Source organism: Talpa occidentalis, unplaced genomic scaffold, assembly GCF_014898055.3.
Source record: "Talpa occidentalis isolate TD23 unplaced genomic scaffold, MPIMG_talOcc4v2.1 talOcc4.8, whole genome shotgun sequence".
NCBI classification, from domain to species: domain Eukaryota; kingdom Metazoa; phylum Chordata; class Mammalia; order Eulipotyphla; family Talpidae; genus Talpa; species Talpa occidentalis.
The window spans coordinates 18,246,074-18,266,749 of record NW_023605194.1 but is presented as its reverse complement, the minus strand read 5'-3'; the positions used below and the strand labels follow the sequence as shown (position 1 = coordinate 18,266,749).

The window sequence follows — 20,676 nt, the reverse complement described above, 5'->3', positions numbered from 1 at the left end:
AGTTGTTCAGCGTTATTGAGCTGGGTACTGGGGGCTCTTGCCCAGTAGTTCTGGGAACCAAAGAATATCTGAACCCCATGAGTAATCCCAAATGTCCCTTGCAGAGTGCCGTTTGGGACTGCAGCTTCCGTGGGATTTCCTACTCTCTGACGAGAGTTCTCGGGGCCAGAGCTGTCCCAGTGGCCTCATTGCTCTACCCACCAAGAGTGCCAACTGATGAAAAGTACACTTTCTATTCCTCCAGGAATCCAGAGGGGGAAGGCTATCTATGCCCATCCCCTTCTTAGAGGCTAATCACTTCTGAGATAAGACTGACAGATCTGCATTGCCTCCACACACCTAGACAGGGAGCTTCAGCCATGTGAACAAACAGAAGGGAGAATGACCTCTTCTCTCAGGGGATAAAACTAGGCATAAGGTTCTTTATCCCACTAAAATTTGCACACTATCCTCTCTCTGAGACTCAGGGAGTAAACCCAAAGGCATCCCTGGTTCCTCCTCTTACAGTCGCTCCTCCACTTTTACCCTGCCTCCGAGTCATGACTTTTCCCTGGAATCAGGTCCTCCCAGCGTTGCATAACAACCTAGTTCCCACAGCCCTGCCTCCGTGGCCCCCACTGAAGCTGGAAGTAATGTTCCTGGGGCGAGTGCCCTGGAGGGAGAGAGGCCCTTTCTGTACACATAGAGCCCACCTCCCGCTCTCCAAACCCGGATAAAGGAGGCAGAACAGTGGGAGTTAAGAGATACTAGTCAAATCCCAGTCCTGCCATGTACTGGTTGTGTCACCTTGAGCAAGTGGCTTAATCTTCTGATGCCCACTTTCCTCGCTATGAAACGGCAGAAATGGGAGGAGCACGGTCGTTCCTTTGTCAGAGTGAAATGAGATCTGTGTAAACTTGCCTTGCCTCAAAGAGGTGCTGGAGAAAAGGATAAAGGTAGTAGCTGTAAGTATATGTGAGGATCCACAAGCCTATTTCACACTAAAATCTAAAGGTCCCCCTTCCCCACCCCCGCCGGACTGTGAAGAGTCTCAAAGATAAAAGATGACCCTGGGAATACGGCTGATGGACCAGGAACCAGCAGCTTGTATTACACACACGTCCAAACACACATCTCGCACAAACACAGCATCCCACACCAAACACACAGACATGTAAACACCCCCCAAACCAGACACACAGACACACCAAACCCAAACACACCCCCCAAATACCCCCAACACCCACATCCACAACCCAACCCAAATATGTATGCACGCCACACTCAGACACACACACACACACACACACACACACGCCCCCAAACTCTCTCTCCTCCCTCCTTTTTTTAAAGACACTTTCACCATCTGCAAGGATGCCCAGTCTCAACGCAATTTTAAACAATGTCACAAGAAGTTTCAATGTTTACAATGCTAGCCCCCTGCCAACTAGCCAGATGACCACACACACACACACACACACACACACACACACACACACACACAGAGCTAGCCAGTTACAGGCAGGAATGTTACAATGAGCAACAGAGTGTCTTGCTCGAGTGACATGTGTCACCTTGCACCTGGGTGCAGAGGCCAGCAGCCCCTGACTTCCGTCTCAGATATGCACACTCTCCTCCCGGCCTGAACCACAGGGGATAAAGATTAGATTTCTATTTGTCCTCAAGTTCCTAATGTTTGTTTTTTCTTTTCTGGGCAGGTCTGTGTATGGTCAGATTCCCAAGTTTCCAGGGCTCATTTTCTCTCGGTCAAGTTCGCACTGATGAGCTCTTCTCTGATGAACCCCTCAAAGCTGTGGTATGGATCAAATATTCTTCAGCCCTTCCACACTGGCTCACTCTGGAAGCTGCCCTTTGATTAGTTAAAGAGACCTGCCTCAAACAAGGCCCTTCTCTACAACAAGAGCCCCAGAAACCTCCAGAAAGACAGCATAGTCTCGGGAACTGGGTCACCGATAGAGTGTTTTGGTCCAAGCTCCACCACTTGGACAGGTTTGCTATCCTAGTCTGGGCTCGTCCCAGCATCCTGAGACAGGCCATGGGTGCAGGCTCTTTATTACAGGATTCCAGGAAACCCAAGTGAGGAAGGATAGAAAGTGAGACTGGGAAAGGCAGAAGGTGATAACAAGTATCTTCTTGGGCAGGTTGCTGCTGTGGGCATCTGGGGATCAGTCCTGCTGGCGGGTCCTTCGAGATGCTGGCTAGAACTTGCTCTGAATCCTGCTGCTGGAAAGCAGGCTGCTGAAACATCAGCTCCCACCCCATGGCTTGCAGCAACCAGAGGAAAGACAACTCACCCCTCGCTTCCTCCCTGGCCTTTTCCCAGTGCACGCACTTGGGCAGATCAAGAGTTATGGGGCTTTGGAGGCCCTCCCCGGTGGCGCAGCGGTTGAGCGCTGGGTTGCAAAGCTGCCCACAGCCTCTGCAGTGCCGGTTCGATTCCCGGCTGCTCCCCGGCCACCGGAGGAGGGTCCCACATGGCGCGCAGACCTCTCCTGCCGCCCGCTGCTCCCCTCAGCAGTGTGCTTCGGTCCTTCTGCCTGCTCTGCTCCCCGCTCTGGCTCTGGTGAATTCTCTCACCCTCCCGCGCTTCTTACTGTACCCAGTGCTTGCATAAATAAATAAAAATAAACTTAAAAAAAAAAAAGTTACGGGGCTGGAGAAAGTCCTCGCACCAAGAGGCAAAGTGGGGATGCTAGGGGGAAAAGGCTGTCCTAAAGCTAATTCCATACAGGCATCGTGGACTCCACCCCCACCCCAGGCCAAAGCCAAAGACACTGGGAACTCCAAATCCCATCCCCACCAAAGGGAAGGTGGCTGGGACCTGAGGGTGGGGTTAAGCAGCCAGGTTGGTATAAAGCCAGACACGTGGGCTTTGGAGGGGGTCCCCATTTTGACTGTCTGCCAGCTCGCAGCGTCAGGCCAGATCGGAGAGTGCTTTTTGGGTTTCCAGGTCGGCGGATCGGGTAGGACGCATTAAAGACTTTATTTCCCTATTTTCTCCCTGAGTTGTACATTTTCCTTATTTCCTTTTCCCTTGTAAATAAACCTTTTATTAACCTTTTGTGTGTGCCTGTAGTGGAGTATTCATAAGTCCCTTTTAAGCGTGCGGGTGAGGACCCACAGCCAGGAACCCGTTCAATATCGGGGCTGCCCTATACAGGGAGAACAGTGGAGGGTAGCAAGCTTGAAGAAGGGGGCTGTCAGCATGCTGGAAATCCTGGAAACTGCTTCAGGTGAACTCAGGTGAGCCCAGGGGACACAGGGTAGGGCATCAACAGTGTCCCCGACATTTACAGAAGCTATTTCCTCTGATCCTTTCCCCATCTGAGCACTTTCTAGAGTGTCCCTCAGCGGCGGTGTAGGGAAAATGAAGTGGCTCAGGCTCTTGTTCGCCTCCCACCGCTAGCCTCCACGGCCACCTCCTGCAGCCTTACATTCCTCCCAGGTTGCATTGCCGGCATGAGATATTGTACTAATGTAAAAAGCGCCTGGGAGCGTAAGCATGAGGCATGCATGCCTATGACTGTGGACACCTGAGCACCAGGTGTGTACATATGTAAATGGAGACACGTGGGTCAAGAAGCAGGGGATTAAAGGGGCTCCTCAGCTCTGGCATTCACAGCAGCATCATTTGCAGCAGGTTGGGAGGCTCAGTTGCTGCCTCCCTGCCCGCTGGCCGTCCCAATTCAAATATACCAAAGGCTCCAATATTCTCTGTTTACCTGCTGGGATCAACAATGAACCTACCCAGCCTTAGATGTGGCACAACAGGTGGTGGCAGCCTAGAACACTGCCTCTGAGAGGCTCTGTCACCCTGTACACAGGTGGCCCACGAGGGGAGAGGTACAAAAGTGTCATTCAAGGCTCCCAGCCAGAAAAGCCGGCCTGAATCCCACTGACCATGCTCTTGGCATCCTTGCCAAGCCTCCTGGTTGTTTAAAATAGCCACTAAGGAGGCAAGTGAGGGGTGGCTACTTTACACTGTCTTGGGTTCTCATAGTGACTCTAACGCAGGCCACTGGCTCTGCTGGAGATGCCTCCTCAGTCACAAACACCATGTGGCCTCTCAAGGGTTCTAAATATATATCCATCAGGCCCCTGAGGCTCTGGGCTGATAGGAAGCAGACTCACCTGCTGTGCAGGCTCAGATAACAGCAGTTAACACTTAGGTAGCACTAACCCTGCCCCAGCACTGTGACATGTGCTTTTATCATCATTATCTCATTTACCCTCCCAACAATCCTAGGAGGAAAATACTATTATTCCCATCTCACAGAAGAGGACTTGCCCAAGACCTCACAAATAGAAATGGCAGAGAAGAACTTGAATGAAGCGACCTGATTCCAGACTCAAAATGACTTTGCTAGAGTCCCCTGTAAGGGGGCAGCTCACTCTCTTCATGCCCAGATGCTGGGAAAGGTACTGCCATTGACCTCTATCCCTGCACAAGAGTTAACAAAGACAGAGGAGCCGAGCCAGCATGCTCAGCCACCTCTTTTACAGGACTAGGCTCCCGGGGAGACAGTGGTATCTTGAATGAGGGTCTCTTTGTGGGGGTTCATGAGCCCCCACAGCAGGGGCAGCTGGCACCACAACCCAACACAATTAGGGTCAAGTATTGTTGTGTTTTTTTTTTTTTAAATCCTTTTGGAAAATGATTTTTCAGCCTGGATGTTCTAATGGAGTTTCCTGGAATGATTTTTCCACCAGGGAGGGCAAGTGAAATAAAAGGCCAAAGATAACAAGTTCCCTGGAGTATGGAGCCAGGGAGAAGCTAGAGCAGGCTGGCCCATGGCCCTGGTACACAGGTGAAATTGGAGTTCTTATGGAGAACGTCTTAGAGTGCGCACATCAGCAGAGGCATCTGGTCGACCGGGTGGGAGCTCTGTGCACCAGCTGAAGGCAGTCCTCAGCTGGGGACACAGCCTTTCTTCCATTTCTTACATCAGCAGAACCACTGCCAAGTAGAATGGAAATGCCCACTCTCCTTTTTCATGCTTCAACTCTGCTTTATAACCGTTTCCACCACCACCCCTGACCCTTAAGTTGAAGTTCTGAACATGTGCTAAAAATAAAACTAACCAATGAGCTCAGCCACATGGACCGAATTCAGGTTAGGAGAAGAGGAACTGTCAGCTCTCAACTATGCCCCCTTGAGCGATTCTTTTAGGGGATGTTCCCCCTTCTCTGCCAAGGGGAGCACATGTCATTCCATCCACTGACCTCTTATTCTGTGCCTGGCACTGTTCTGAGCACTTTACATGTATTAACCCATTTACTCCTCTCCACCAGCCTAAGATGCTTTTATTGTCCACATTTTACAGGTGAGAAAGCTGAGGTGTGGATTCAGCACTCCCCCCGCCCCGCCCAAGGTCACGAAGCTCCTGAGTGGCAAAGGTGGGATTCAAATCAGGCAGTCTTGGTTTCAAGGGGTCCACCCTAGCTGCCCCCACAGCTCTGCTCTCAATCCTCACAGCACAGTGTGCTATAATCCCATTACCTGATTTGACAGGGAGGGACACTGAGGCTCAGAGTAAGGCTACCTGCCCGTGGTCACCAGCTAAATGGCAGAGCCACTTAGAAGCCACTGATGTCAGACTCTGGAACCTGAGCTTGTGATCACCATGAGGACCTACCACACTGCTGGGCAGGGAGAGACAGAGCCAGTGGGTGGCTAGCAGACCAGCATGGGCAGGGAGAGGGCATGCCAGGGCAAACTAGCTGGCCAGCAAACAAGGCAGACTCCATAGGGCAGTGAGTGGGCCCCCAACGCCCAATGCCATTCAACCCAAAATGGGCAGGGCCAGGAGAGAGCCAGGGGCTGTTGACAGACTGGCAGCTGAAGCAGACCGATGTAGTCAAACAGCTGCTGTTTATTTTGGGGACTGGTTTGGACTCACCTCATTCCAACAATAAACTGAACAGGGCAGGGTGGGGAGGGTGCCCCCTCCCAGCAGCCCCGGCCACCTGCTGGGCTTTGCTGATAGCTGCCTGGTCTAGGTGTCAGGAACATCTTGCCAGACACTCTAATCCGGCCTCTACCACAACACAGTGTCTGAGACCCACCCCCCACCCCAGCCCCATGTGCTGGACTTGTTAATGGCCCAGGAAGACAACTGACAGCAAACCCACCCCCTGCAGTGTCAGGTTCCAGGAACAAATGGCTTTTCCTGTCTCAGGGAAGAAAGAGGGTCTGCTCTGCTCACCACCCATAGCTTCTGTTCCCTGACTCGGACCATTGTTAATTCCACTCTCGCAGAGTGGAGGACACCTCAAAAGGTCTACAGATGGCCGACCAGGGCCAGGAAGAAGAGTTTTCTGAAGCACCTGGCTCTGCACCCCAGTTCAGCCTCATCTTAGCCTGGGACCTTTGGTTGATTAAGCTGTATCTCCATTTACATCATCAAAATAAGGACCATAATAGTGTTTTTTGATAAGATTTAAATAAGTGAAGTGCTTAGAAGAGTGGCCGGTGCTGCTGCTACCATCATCATCACTGTCATCACTGCCATTGATCCCAGAAATTTCCTTCTCACTGTGATAATTTTCCCAAATACACACAGAGAGTTTAGGTCCCAGACTGGCCCATAATGTAAGTAAACATATGGTTCTTGGTGTTATAAATTCATCTACTTGAGAATGAGAAAGTTTTTGGTGGACTGACCTGAGACACCATTTACTGTAAATTGATAGGAATATATATTTTAATTTCAAAAACCAATTTCTACAACTGTAAGTTATAAGTTGCAGTTCTTTAAAACAAACAAACAAAAACAAGCCAGGAGGAAGGGACTTTGCTAGAATGAAGCCTTTGTCCACAGGCTGACCTACTGCCATCCAGGTCCTCTGCAAGCAAGGGGGCACCTACCAAACTCTGGCTTCCAGCTGAAGAATCAGCTTTCGGCCTGGTGTCTCCCACACGGGAGGTACATAACAATTGCTCTGTCAGTGAAATTTCCCAACATGTGCACTGCATTTGAGGTTCTGGAGCTCTATCATGGCCTGGCTGATGGAGGCTGTTTCCCCAGAGAGTCCTTCTTGGGGGTCAGGGGCCTAAAGGGTCTGTCTTCTGCAGGTCCTGAGGAGACCTCAAAGCTGAGCAGACCTCCTGCTGGGAGGGATACAAGGTTCAACTTGACCTCTTTCCCTGTCTGACCTCAACACCCACTGCTCTTCCCTCAATCCCACTCAACGCACCAGCTTCCTTGCTCTTCCCCGAAAAGACCTTTGGGTAACCAGTCTTACCTCAAGGTTTTAGCACTTGCTGTTCCCTCTTCCTTAACCACTTTTCCCCCAAATACCCCCATGCCTCCCGCCCTTGCCTTCCTCAGATCCTCCTCAAAAGTCACTGTACAGTGGGGCCGTCCCTGGCAACACTGAAACAGCATGGCCACTCCACCATTCCATCTCCTTACCCTGCTTAGATTTCTCTATAGCACTTATCCCCATCTAACACACTATATATTTTACCTAAAATAGGTTTGTTTGCTGTTTCCATTCCCCTATGGAATATAAGCTCTAAAGGGCAGGGGGCCTCCCTGGTGGCGCAAGGGATTAAGATGCAACCTTTGAAGCTATCCGCAGCCACTGCAGCAAGAGTTCGATCCCCAGCCAGGGAGATACCCACATGGTACAGCAGACCTTTCCTGTCTCGCCCGCTGCTCCCCTCAGCAGTGTGTTTCAGTCAGTCTGCCTGTTCTGTTCCCTGCTCTGTCTCTGGTGGACCCTCTCACCCCCTGAAACTCTGGCCTGTACCCCAGTTCTTGTATGCATAAATAAATAAATCTTTAAAAAAATATAAAAAATAAAATAAAATATAAAAGGGCAGGGATTTAAACTGCCCTGCTCTGTCCCACGATCTTGGCACATAGTGACATTGAAATGTTGTTTGTTTGTTTGATTGATTGATTGATTGATTGATTATGAATCAATATCAAGGTCCATCCCTCAAGGAATTTTTCCATCAACTGGGCATACTAGATATAGACTTGCCGAAAGCTGACCAATTCAAAGTCATTCTTGGTAAGTGTCGCATGAGAAGTAGAAACAATAAATATAAATATTCACAGACAGGAATATTACAAGATAAGAAGTCAGAGAAGGGCCTCCCCTGGTAGTGCAGGCAGTTGAGCTCAGACCTGTGAAGCTGTCCGCAGCCTCTGCAGTGCGGGTTTGATCCCAGCCGGCCGGCGAGGGTCCCACAAGGTGCAGCAGACCTCTCCTGTCTCACCCGCTGCTCCCCTCAGCAGTGTGTTTTGTCAGTCTGCCTCTTCTGTTCCCCGCTCTGTCTCTGGTGAATCCTCTCATCCTCCCGCGCATCTGGCCTGTACCCTGGTTCTTGTATAAATAAATAAATCCTTTAAAAAAAAAAAAAACAGGGCCTCCCCTGGTGGCGCAGTGGTTGAGGGCTGGGTTGCGAAGCTGCCCACAGCCTCTGCAGTGCCGGTTCGATCCCGGGCTGCTCCCCGGCCACTGGAGGAGGATCCCGCATGGCGCGCAGACCTCTCCTGCCGCCCGCTGCTCCCCTCAGCAGTGTGCTTCGGTCCTTCTGCCTGCTCTGCTCCCCGCTCTGGCTCTGGTGAATTCTCTCACCCTCCCGCGCTTCTGACTGTACCCAGTGCTTGTATAAATAAATAAATAAATCTTTAAAAAAAAAAAAAAAACAATTCCTACCCCACTTATTAAAAAAAAAAAGTCAGAGAAGCTTGGGGGTAGGGAGTGGCAGAAACAGGGTAAAATCATGAAGAATGACCACAATAATGATGATAATAGCAAGAGCTATCATTTATTAAACAGTTATCATGTGCCAAGCATGGTAAAGAATACTAACCATATAGACTAGGATGCATTAGTATAAGTAGTCCCATTTTACAGATCAGAAAACTGCAGTGAAAAGAAACTTGTCCAAATGGAACAAGGTAAGAGATTTCAAAGCCTAGATGCAGCTAGCAGAGGCCATTGGTGCCCTGCCCTTATTCTCTTTCCCCAACTTCCAACTGGTGGCCCTCCCTGGGGCTTATTCTAGTTGCCAGAGCCTAGTTCAGCCTGAGCAAACAGCAGGCTGAAAGTGTCCTGGAGTTAACCACTCCCCTTCACCCTCCCCACCCGCTCCCAAGCACAGTGCATGTTAGCCACCATCCCCAAGGACACAAAGCAAAGCCCCCAGCAAAGCAGGCCTTGAAGGGTCAGGTCTTCAAGAGTGACTCTGGACAAGAAATCAAGGGAAATAAAAGCCTAAATTTTAAAAAGCAGGCCACGTCTTGCCACGGGTCCATTCTTGGTATTGAGACGTTTGTTATCTCAGCCCAACCACCAGCAAAAATTGTATTGCATTGTTAATGGAGGGACTTGAAGTAATGACCCAGGGCTTAATCCAGATCCTTGAACTTTTAGCTGGGGACCCATGTGACCTCCCAGTCTCCCAGCCTCTGGGAGATTTAGGAGACAAAACCATCTATAAAGCCTTCACTGCCCCACGCCCCTCTGGAACTACTTCCTTACTTAAGAGCTCAGGGCTCTCAGGGAGCATTCCAGACCCCAAAAATCAGGGTCAAGACCCCAGTGGATGTGTGTGCCACAGAGGTAGAAATACAGCCACAGAAACCAGAATCTGATGGAGTGTAGAGAAAATGAAGACCAAGCGCAGCCATTAGATACACTTCCAGAGGAGTTCTCTTATCCCAATCACTGAGGGCAGTCCATCAAATCTCCAGGGTGCGCCGTGAACCCATCACTGGCTTTGTTGCTGCAGAGTCTGGGTTGGAACCCGGCTCTGGCTCTGTGATGGAGGGCCAGATGCAGCAGGCAGCTCCCCGAGCTCTGGTTCCTCCTCTAATACAGGGCTGGTGCTCAGAGTTTGCAGTGGGGATCACATGAGACCATAGAGGAGACCCAAGCCAGTGCCTGCACCTAACTTGGGGTCCCCTCACACATTCTGTCTCAGCTCCCCCATGCCCCTTGCCCGGGAGCTGCCATGCCTAGAAATCATGGGGAAATGAAGCTGCCTGTCTCCAATTGCCAATGAGTAATGACTAAAGTAAATAATTAATACTGGCTTGAAACCAAAGTTAAGACATTGTTCTATTAGAGACCTTAACTCTTTGGGAGAAGGGTTTGCCAATCCATGGGGAATGAGAGCAGCAGAAACCCTGGTAGTCACCTCTGGAACCCCTGCCCACACTGACAAGTGTTTGTGTCCCTTCTGTGTGCCTGAACTGTGCTGAGAGCCCCTTGAATTGATTATAGCCCTGGAGGCAGAAAGCAGGAGGTGTTTTACCCTCAGAGCCTGGAGCCAGCACCATGCCAGGCTAGCTAGGCCTCCCTCTCTGTTGTTACAAAGAGAAATTCTCCCACACAGGCGAGTCCCTTAAAATAGCCCTTTGGGTCTGGGCCATCAGGAAACGGAATAAAGCTGGGTTGGAATGGGGCCTGCCATGACAAAGTTTATAAAGCAGTCACTTCAAAAGACAGGGACAATCCCTTTAAGCCCAGAACTCTTAGGTGGGCAAAAGCAGCAAAGCAGGCTTCTCGACAAAGAACACTCTGCAGCAGGAGGATGACATGCTGGGCCAGCAGAATCAGGGGACCCCAGGGCAGCCTAGAGAGAGGCCAAGTGTATAAGGCACAGTGACAGCATGAGACAGGCACAGGCTGGGGGTGGGGGTGGGGTCCTGTGTTGTGAGGCAAACACACCTGGCTTTGTGCTTTACCAACAATGCAACCTAAACTCAATGCAACTGAACCTTAGTCTCCATGAGTAAAATGGGGTAGAAATTCATACCTTCAGGGCTATGTTGAGAGCAGAGATTATAATTAAAAGGTCTGAGCAGTGCATGGCACTATAGTGGAATTCCATCCACGGTGCTGTATGAGCCTGCTGTCCTCGTAATACAGGCCAAGATCTCCTTGATTATGAGTGAGAACATTCCTGGGAAAAGGAAACCAGCAAGGAACCACGCAGTGAGGGGCAGAAGTCAGGCTGGCCCCCAGTCACTCAACCCCCGACCTTACCAGATAGGCCCTGTAAGTTCACTATCACCATTGGGAGTTGAAGGCAGATCTGATAACAGGCATCAATTTCATTATTTCTGAAGTTCATATTCTAGGGATCCCAGAGACAGAGTGAAGGGTCCCACGTGTCTCCTGCATAATTCATACAGCACTGCACACAGAGGAAGGTTTTCTGTCCCACCCCACCATGCGCCTCCACCCAGGCCTGAGTACGGGGGTTTCCTCACTGGCCAAAGGGAAATGACGGCAAAGAGCCAGAAAAGCAGCCCAGGAGGGGCAGAAAGCACAGCTGTTTCCCCTTGGCTAACTCTGTGCCTGGATGTCACTTCCTCCCACTCAGGTAATAGCATAGAGAGGGACCACAAATAGCTCCGTCTCTTTGTCTCTTCCTTTCACCAAAATGACAGACTTGGGAAAAAGCAGTTCCCAGAGGTGCTTCTCTGGAAGACATCGTCCCTGACTGAGAGCCTGAGATGATCCTGAGTCAGCCCAAGCTACAAGGTTTGGGGCGTGGGGGGGAGTGGGTGGAGGGGGGTACATGGAAGATAAAACTGGTCTAACCTTTCCCCAGGAGTCAGAAACAGCGTCCTTTTAAAAGCCTCCTCTGCCCCAAATGATTCAGAAACCAGACTGAGGAGGATTGGGGTACCTTCACATGGTTATTTTCTCAAAGAAGCTTTTACCTTCCCGAGCAAGGCAGGCCAGAAAGGAAGCAAGCACCCGTTTTCTGGATGAGCAAATGGAGAGCTGGAAGGGGAAAGTGACACGTGGAAGGTCTCACAGTTTGAAAGGTCGATCAGCCAGGTCTCAGGTGAAACCCCAGGTGGAACCCCAGGTGGACTGTGATTAAGGAGTTGTGAGGTCTCTGTGAGGACAGAGCAGGCTTTGGGCCCAGAAGGCCTGGAGCAGCAGTAGTGATGGGGGGGGGTCCCCCACAGTTTATTAGCTGCATGGTGTTTGGCAATTCATTTCAGCAATCTGGTCTTAGCATTCTCCTGTCCGACGCGGACACCAATAATCACACTCTGGGGTAGGGGTGGGAGGCAATTTTGAGAGTTGAACATATAAAACTCTCAGCCGTAGAAAGCATTTAGAAATGTTAGCTGTTTTTCAATTATTTTTATTACATTTTTTTCCCCTAAAGAATCAGGTTTACTGGAATATTGGGGCGGGGGTGTTGAATAAATGAACAAGTAATTCAAGACACTATATTTAAAAGAAGTTGGGAGAGATGTTGAAGTAGAAGGCAACATCAGCATGAATGTTTCAGCAACAGAGACTTCAAAGACACACTGGCTGCTTAGGATCAACCTCAGGCCCTAGTAGGATGGGGGTTTTCTCCCTCTCACCACAGGGGGGCTTTGGCAGCGGTGTTGGGACTGTGGATGAAGTCAGCCATGGTGACATTGTGCAGCTACATCAGGCCTGGCCAACCGAGGCCCTCCACTGCGGAGGTCAACACAGCCAAGGCCTCTGGATGTTCTCCGTTCTCCTCCACCTCCCTCCCCAAGACTTCTCCCTCAGGGTGCAATCAACTTTTACAAGGTAGCCTGACCCCCCTGAGTAAGAGTTGTACAAAGGGGCTGGTCTTCTGCCCGCCAACTAGACTCCCCATCACAGAACTAGAAAAAGGGCTCCGTCCTTTCTCCCTCCATAGCAGCAAGGACAACACTCGAGCCAGCCCTGAGGCCCACAGAGACAGTCAGCTCCCCTCCCCAACAGTCCTTGGGAGAGAAGCAAAGTAAGGGTGTCTCTGCAGTAGACACCCTTATAACAGGCATCAATTTCACTATTTCTGAAGTTCATATTCTAGGGATCCCAGAGACAGAGTGAAGGGTCCCACATGTCTCCTGCATAATTCATACAGCACTGCACACAGAGGAAGGTTTTCTGTCCCTCAGCGAGGCCCTCAGAAGCTGGCACCCCTTTCTTCCCCATAGCCCCACGGTCATTTTTGGGTTTTGTCCATATTTTCCTGGCACGTTCCACCTCCAGCACCTTTGCTTTTCTGTTTCTTAGATTGCCCTGCCCCTCCTATTCCCACCAAAATCCAACTCTTTCCCAAATAAATCCCAGTTACTCAAGGCCCATCACGAAGGGTGGCTTTTCCACTGCCTTCCCTGAAACTCCAGTTCACAGAGAGCAGCTTCGGGCCTTAGTCATTATTACAGCAAACACTTGTGTTTAATACGTGCTAGGTGCTATTCTCGGCTTTTCACTTGTTAACTCATTTAGTCCTCACCACAATTCTATTTTCTGCACATTTTCTCCCCTAGCAAGTAAACCGAGGCACAGACATGTAAGTAACTTGCACCGGTCCCCTGGTAGAGATGGGATTCCAGCCAAAGAAGAGCAGCGCCTTGGGCTGTCCGACCACACAGCCTCTGGAGACCCATGGCCCCCTCCCAGGAAGAACTGCCTAGTTGACTCAGCTTTTTCGTGGCCCCTCTCACAAGCAGCCCTAATGGGAAGAGAGTGACAGGTCACAGACTTGGGTGTCAGAGACCAGGTAAGAATCCCAGCCCTCCCTCTGAATGACCGAGTGTGAGTCACATAACTGAGTCTCAATCTCCACATCTGTAAAACGGGGAATAAAAAGCACCTACTCCCTTGCCAGAAGGGATCTTCTACACTGCAACATGGTGGTCCTGCCTTCCCCTCACTGTGCATCTTGACATCTTCTGGTGTCATGTTGCTGATGCAGTAACAGGAGGTCAACTGTGGGGTGGGGGGAGCACAAGAGGAGCCTTTCTATGGGCCCTCTTCCAGAACCCTGGCCTCTCCACTCACCTGCCTTTCTGAGACAGACTCCACTACACGTAGCAACAGCCCTGCTGAAGTGAGAAGTCATCCGCAGCTCTGGGAACCCACCTCTTGAAATGCTGATCACCCTACAGGATGCTTCCATTATTTTTGGCAATTATCAAAGCAGAGAACACCTCTGATTCTGGCTCAGAACCTATTTCCAAAGCCAGAATCTCCACCTCATTTCCCACATACACCCCTTGTCCTTCCTGTTCCCTGGATGTCTGTCCTAATCTATTATCCCGTTCCTGGATTCTCAAAGCAGAGGAGTGAGTGTGACGACCATGTGTGTAATGCTATTATGTTTTATTTTGTTTAATTAATTAAGAGGTGAAAGAGTACGGAGTTGCCTCTTAGACTTTTTCTGGCCAAGAAAGAATCTACTCAGTGACTCAGGCTGAGGAAATTAGAAGGCAATTTCCAGGGCTGGCTATGCAAACCCAAGACAGAAGTCCACACAACACTTGTCTAATTCACAGCCTCCACTGGCCATTAAGTCGTGCTGGCCCCGGACATCTCTTTGGAAAATGGGGGCCGCTGGCACTTGTAGTTCTGGAGCTGGAACCAGTCTCCTATGACATCAGATAGGTCGATTTTTCCCTTCCCTTCCCCTCCCTCTGCCTGCCACCACACACAGTGATTCCAATCCTGATTTGCCACCCCCAACATCCTCACTCAGTTCTAGAACGAGTCATGACAAACGGCTGTTGTGTTCCCTGTTCCAACGGCCTTGAAGGATGTGGTTAGCTGTTCCATGAGCAGGGAGCCTGTCAGACCTGTGAATCATCCCTAGATCACTTGCCTCCTCAGAGAAAGAGAAGAAATTATTCTTGGGGGGAGGGGTGTGTGTGTGTGTGTGTGTGTGTGTGTGTGTGTGTGTGTCTCATGCGTGTGAGACAGACAGAGAGACAGAGAGAGAGAGATCATGGGCACTCAGCAAGGGAGCTAACCCATGTATGGCACTGATCTTAGGGTTAGGATCCTCTCACCTGCCTTCACCTGGAGCACCTCTATTCCCCCAACTCACATTTGTTCCCTTCTCCTCCCCAACCTACCAGGGAGCCATCATCAGACCACTCCTAGAAGGCCTCCAGGTCTGAACAGCTTTTCTCTGTTTATCTGTGTCTTTTGTATGCTGGGTGTCTTCCACGGGACACGTAGGGCAACTTCCCCTTACACTATGACCTGGGCCTTCCCTTTTGCCTCAGTCTTTCCTTCTCTCTCAGCTTCACCTATCAGGTCCTACATGGACTCCAGTGTACTGGTGTTTAGAAAAGCCAGACAGAAATGAGTAGAGATTGGGGGCCCATAGTGGGGGCCAGAAAGTAAGTAGAAGCCTTACCCAAAATAATCTCTGGCAAATTTCTCAAAAGACCTGAGAGGTTACAGATGAGGATTTGCTCCACTGCTCCTGCTTCATGGTGACCACTCCTCATCAGCTCAATCTCTGTGGCACATGGTGACAGTCACACATGATAAGGCAGTTCTCAAACACCACTTTCAGGGCTCTCTGCTGTCATGCAGATCTGAGCCTGGTCCCCCCAACAGGACACCAGTTGATGAGAAGCACCCCATCTTATATTCATACCCTCCTCTAGAGGTCAGCTGACCTGAGTTTACCCAGATCTGCCTTGTTACAGTAACATGGAGACCCTGAGCAACCTCTAACCTCTCCAAGTCTTAACTCAGCCCTCTGTATAAAGGAATCAGAGAACCTAGCCCATCTTAGCGTGCGTTCCGTCAACGGTAGGAATGCCATGAAATCGTGCACATTAAGCATTTGGCACCATCGATGCAAACTTCTAACACTGTCTATTACTTGCATTTCCTAAAAAGTCCTGAGAGGATCAGAACATTCATTACTGGTATTTGTCTGAAATAAACAATCAGGAAAGGAAATGACTTTGAAAGCACCACACCTCCCAAATTCAAACAAATAATTTCTTTTTTTTTTTTAAGATTTATCTATCCATTTATACAAGAACCGGGGTACAGGCCAGATCTGCGGAAGGGTGAGAGGATTCACCAGAGACAGAGCAGGGAACAGAACAGGCAGACTGATGAAATACACTGCTGAGGGGAGCAGCAGGTGCGACAGGAGAGGTCTGCGGGCCGGCCAGGATCGAACAGGTGCTGCAGAGGCTGCAGACAGCTTCACAGCGCTGAGCTCAACCGCCTGTGCCACCAGCGGAGGCCCTAAACAAATAATTTCTTGTTTGTGTTAGATAAGCAAGCTTCTCTCCATCATTGACTTGACATATACCTGCACGTGCATGTGGGCGCAAAGAATTATGGGAACCTGAACTCACATCCTTATGAAAAACTTACAAATGACAATATCTGCAGTTTGCATCCAGCATCATCAAGAAGTGGTCTGAGGCTGAAGTCTGTTTACCTGAGGCCTCCCAAGTAGCAGCTCATCAAACTCAAGAGAGGAGCCCAATTCCATGCTAGGTATCCTGGCCAAAGCAGCAGCTGCCCACCCTCCTCTGGAAGGAAGCCAAAGGCTGACAATATCATCCAAAGGATGGAGTCCATTTACCTGTCTTTTATAAACAGACAAAAAACACAAAACACCCCTCGGTGTCTAGGCAGCTCCCCTTGCCAGGGGGATGAGCCCGCCCTTTAGTGGATAGCCCGAGAGAACCTTGGCAGTGTGGTCCTGATATGCTGGAAGCCAGAAAAGCCCCTCATGCTTGGCCCCCAAGCCTCTCATCAGCTAGCTCCAGCTAACATGCACATCCCATAAAACCTCTCTGCTCTGCAATTTGCCAAACCACAGACTCAGAATTCACCACTAGTGGAGGAGAGGCGGGAAAGAGGCATGTTTCTCCAGTGCAGAGGGCTTCCAGAACATATGGGACTTGGGTGCAGCATGTCCTGCCAGCTACCCACACCAGAAAGCCTTTCCCAGAACACTTGACCTTCTACTTTGTGGTGTCCACTGTGCAAGGGCCAAGAGAGGAGGAGAGCCTCAGCCCAGAGACATAGCCTCCCCCCAGCCTGCTCTTCCTGTCCTGTTGACCCCACCGCACACATTGTACTATCAGACACCTTCCTCCCTGTTATGCATTAATGGTACAAATGTGTAAGAACCTCTTGCTACCAGCAGATATTTATTCTCATAGTAAATCCCAGCCAGACTTAGGACACACTTGGATGAACAAGTCCTACACCATGGGATCTAGGTCAGTTAGACCCAGGTGCCTGTGACTAGGTGTTTTGGAGTGACTTTACCCCATCTGGTTCTCAGCTTCATCTGTAAAATGGCGGGGGGGCAGAGCTGATGAGTCCTCAGGTCCCTGCCAGCTCCATGATTCCACAGCACGGAACACTTTCTCCTTTGGCTGTTTTCCATAACCTCGGATCAGAGCTCTGTATGGGAGTGACAGCACTCCTGCCTCCAAACATGTCAGTTCTTACATGGGAAGTGGAGATGTCAGGGATACATTCTGTCCGTAAAAAGGGAGGAAATGATCATTTCAAGGATATTAGGCCTCCTTTTGTACTTGTCACAAAGAATAAGTTATTATCAATCTTAAAACCCCAAACTTTCCTCTTCTTTGCCAGACCATTAATAGCTGCTTTTCGAAAGTGCTCTTAGTCAGGCTCCGACCCACAATCTACTATTTAATGAGTGCTTGTTAGGTGCCAGGAACTGGGTTAAGTGTTTTGCATGGATGAGCTCATTTAATTCTCCAGACAACCCTATGAAGAAGGTACTATTATTGCCCTCACTTTGAAAATGAGGAAACTGAGGTCCACAAAGTTTACATAGCCAGTTAGCGACTGAGCCAGGCTTCCAACAAGGCTACTCAGAGCTCCGCCTCTCAACACTGCCTATGGTAGGTCCCGGCTGCTTATTCAATACTCCAGGCTGACAGTATCCTACGTCCGTAACAGTGGACATCACTGGTCAGGCTCTAAGATTTGAAGTTTCATTTAAAATCCAGAGCCAGAAAAACACCTGCCTGGATCTTAGAGCAGAGAGTGCCATCTGTTGAAAGCAGCGCCAACTTTGACTGAGGACCAGAAAAGAAAACCCCTAAAACTTGGTCTGCAACAACGGAGAAAGGAGTTTAGGAGAGTTGACTTGATAATAAGCACTGTGAAGTGCAAAGGGACAAACCTGGGTCCTGGAGCAGAGTGACCAAAGTCCTTCAAAATGAGCTCTCCCAAAAGGCAAAGGAAAATATTTGCGGAGCCAGATAACACAAAAGGAAGTGCACTCTGAATGCTCCCTTGGGCACCCACCTCTACCCCAGATCCGGTAGGTACCAGCCTCCACCACTTCTCTCCGGCCCAATCTGAGCCCTCGCCTACTGCCCCACTATAAAGAAACCCCCAGTTCAGAGCTATTGGTGATAAAGGCAGATAATGTAGCCTAAGGCCGACATGAAGACCAGCCCGCCCTCTTCCAGCAGAGAAATAAAAGGCACTTCAGGGATCAATATGCAGTGCGAGGGCAGCAAACAACAGCCTGTTTTAATTGTTAAAATTAATGCTCTGAGCATTCTAACTGCTCCTTTAAGTGCCTAATTTGCAAAAATGAGGTAGCCCTGCTGTCCCAAAGTCCTCCAGCGTTGGATGCCCAGCTGTCTTTTCTATCTCAAGTCCAGGCGCAGAGCCCCTCAGACAGGCGTGCCCGGGCGTCAAGGACACTGTGTTTACTTCCTCAGGTGCTAAGGACGGGACGACAGGAGCGGCTGAGATGAAAGGGGGACGTGTCACAAAGACCCCGGGGCTCGCTCAGTCACCCTTAGCCCCTGCTCATTAAGTTTGGGGAGGGGGGGAGGGGCGGGCTGCCGTTCCTCGGAGACCACAGCAAACATTTGCCTCCGCGTGTCTGGAGATGGAGCATCACTTAAGAGGAAATGAACCCGGCTAAGGGTCACGTCCAGAGGAGGGATGAAAGGAAAAGCCACAATTCTCCTCACATCAACGGACACAATGACTCTAAGAAGGAAATCAAAGCTCAGGGCTGAGGGTGGAGGCGGGGCAGGGGCGCGGCGGCTTCCCTCAGCCCCCAGCCCCAGGCCGCGGGGCGCAGAGACCGCAGCCGACGCGGGAGGGGGCGCGGGCTCCCCCCGCGCGCGCCTGCGCCCGCCCCAGGGTCTGAGCGCGCGTGAGCGACCCGGGCCCCCAGGGCAGGCCGGGGAGACGGACTTTCCCCGCGGAGCCGCTCGGTGAGGGCTTGGGGAACGCTCCCCCGCGCTCCCCCGCCATCCATCAAGGCTCAGCGGACAGATGACTTCACCGCCGTTACAGACAAGGGCAGCCACTTGCCAATTCCAAAGCCAAAAAAAGAAAACGAGGAAGGGAAGGGGCAGTGGGGCAAGGGCAGAAGCGGCTTCCCCGGGGCTCGCGGCCCGGCGCAGGAGCTCCGCGGGCGCGCGCGGCCTGAGGGCGCGCAGCTCGGGCACCGGCGCGCGGGGCTGCGGCGCCCACCCCGGCCCTGGCCGCGGGGGTCGGCGGCGCGCACTCACGTAGTGCTTGGAGGGGTTCCTCCGCTTCTCCACGTCCACCACGGCGGCGTCCTGCACGCAGTAGGCGAGCATCTTCCCACAAAGCGAGTGGCGCCCCCCGGCGGCGTCACCTTCTCATCCCGGCCCGGCTCCCGCGGCTCCTCCGGCTCCCGCTGCCCGGGGCCGCCCGCCTCTCGCGTCCCGCGCGCCGCCGCCGCTCCCCGGCGCCCGCAGGCTCGGCCCGGGCGGGGTCAGCCCCCCGGCGACGCGGGCTCCGTGCGCCCCGGGCGGCTCCGGGTGGGCCTGCCGCGCGCCCCTGCCCGCGCCCGCGCCGCCGCTCTCCGGCTCGCCCGCTCTCTCCGCCGCCCGGCGGGTCCGGCGGGAACTGGCAGCAGGGGAGGGGCGGGGGTGTGTCCCGCGGGCGCGGGGACGGGGCGGGGGCCCCGGAGCCTGCTGTCAGCGCGCCGGGGAGGGGCGGGCGGTGCCCCTTCGCCGCGCTCGGGCTCCGGGGGGCTCGGCGCTGGCTGAAGCTGGGGCGCAGGAGGCGGAGGCAGGGCCGGGCCGGCTGGGAAGGGAAGGGAAGGAAGGGAAGGGAAGGGAAGGGAAGAGAAGGGAAGGGAAGGGAAGGGAAGGGAAGGGAAGAGAAGGGAAGGGAGGAGAGAGAGGGGACGCGCGCGGGGAGGGGCTCCGGGCCCGGGGGAGGGGCTCGGGGCCGCGGGGAGGGGGCTGCAGCCCCGCCGGAGAGGAGAGGGCGGGCCGCGCGCCCCGCCGAGCGGAGAGCGCAGCCCGCGGCCTGGCGCGGCGCTGGGCTTGTTCGCTGGGCGCTGAAACTCAGGGTGGCTTTGAAGGGAGGGGGGTCCCGAAGCGCCCCTTTTCTGGCTTTCGGTCTTGGAGAGGTTTTGCCCTCATCTTTCCGTCCACCTCCCACTCCCATCCCCCGAGCTCTTTAATGAAAAGTAGTTTATTACCCTGCTGTAACTGCCCAGCGCCACCCTCAGCCCCCCACCCCTCAGGAGGAGGCTGAAGAATGGGGAGGGGCCAGTATTAAATCCTTGCAGCCAGAGCCCCTTTAGATAAACCACCTGCCCCCCTGCGGGTCACAAAGGGTGAATTCTCCCCGGAAATGATATTGATCCACTGCCTGAGTCGTCCAGCCATCGATCTGGGCCTGTGTAACTAACCTGTGACATCATCTACCAGTAGGGGTACAAGACTGCACAACACCAGGGCTCCCCTAGGGCCCTCCCGAGGTGGGGAGGAGAGAAGGGCGCACACAATGGTGGGAAAATCCTTTTTGCGGGGGGCGGGCAAGAAGCTCATCATTGGCCCCAGTTTTGACTTTCTCAACACCCATCCCTCTGGTCTGGAAAACCGACTTTGGAAGCCACTTGTCCCG

General features: G+C 52.0%; 1 protein-coding gene across 2 annotated transcripts in view; it reads right to left on the bottom strand.

Moving 5' to 3' along the window:
- SH3PXD2A (SH3 and PX domains 2A) overlaps positions 1–19,454 on the bottom strand; it is a 210,767-nt gene extending 191,313 nt beyond the window's left edge. For both annotated transcript variants that reach the window (XM_037497578.2, XM_037497573.2), the window contains exon 1: positions 19,302–19,454. In XM_037497578.2, the coding sequence (XP_037353475.1) occupies positions 19,302–19,373 (72 nt within the window). In that variant the 5' untranslated portion in view covers positions 19,374–19,454. The remainder of the gene's footprint in view (positions 1–19,301) is intronic.
- Positions 19,455–20,676: the final 1,222 nt, after the last annotated feature.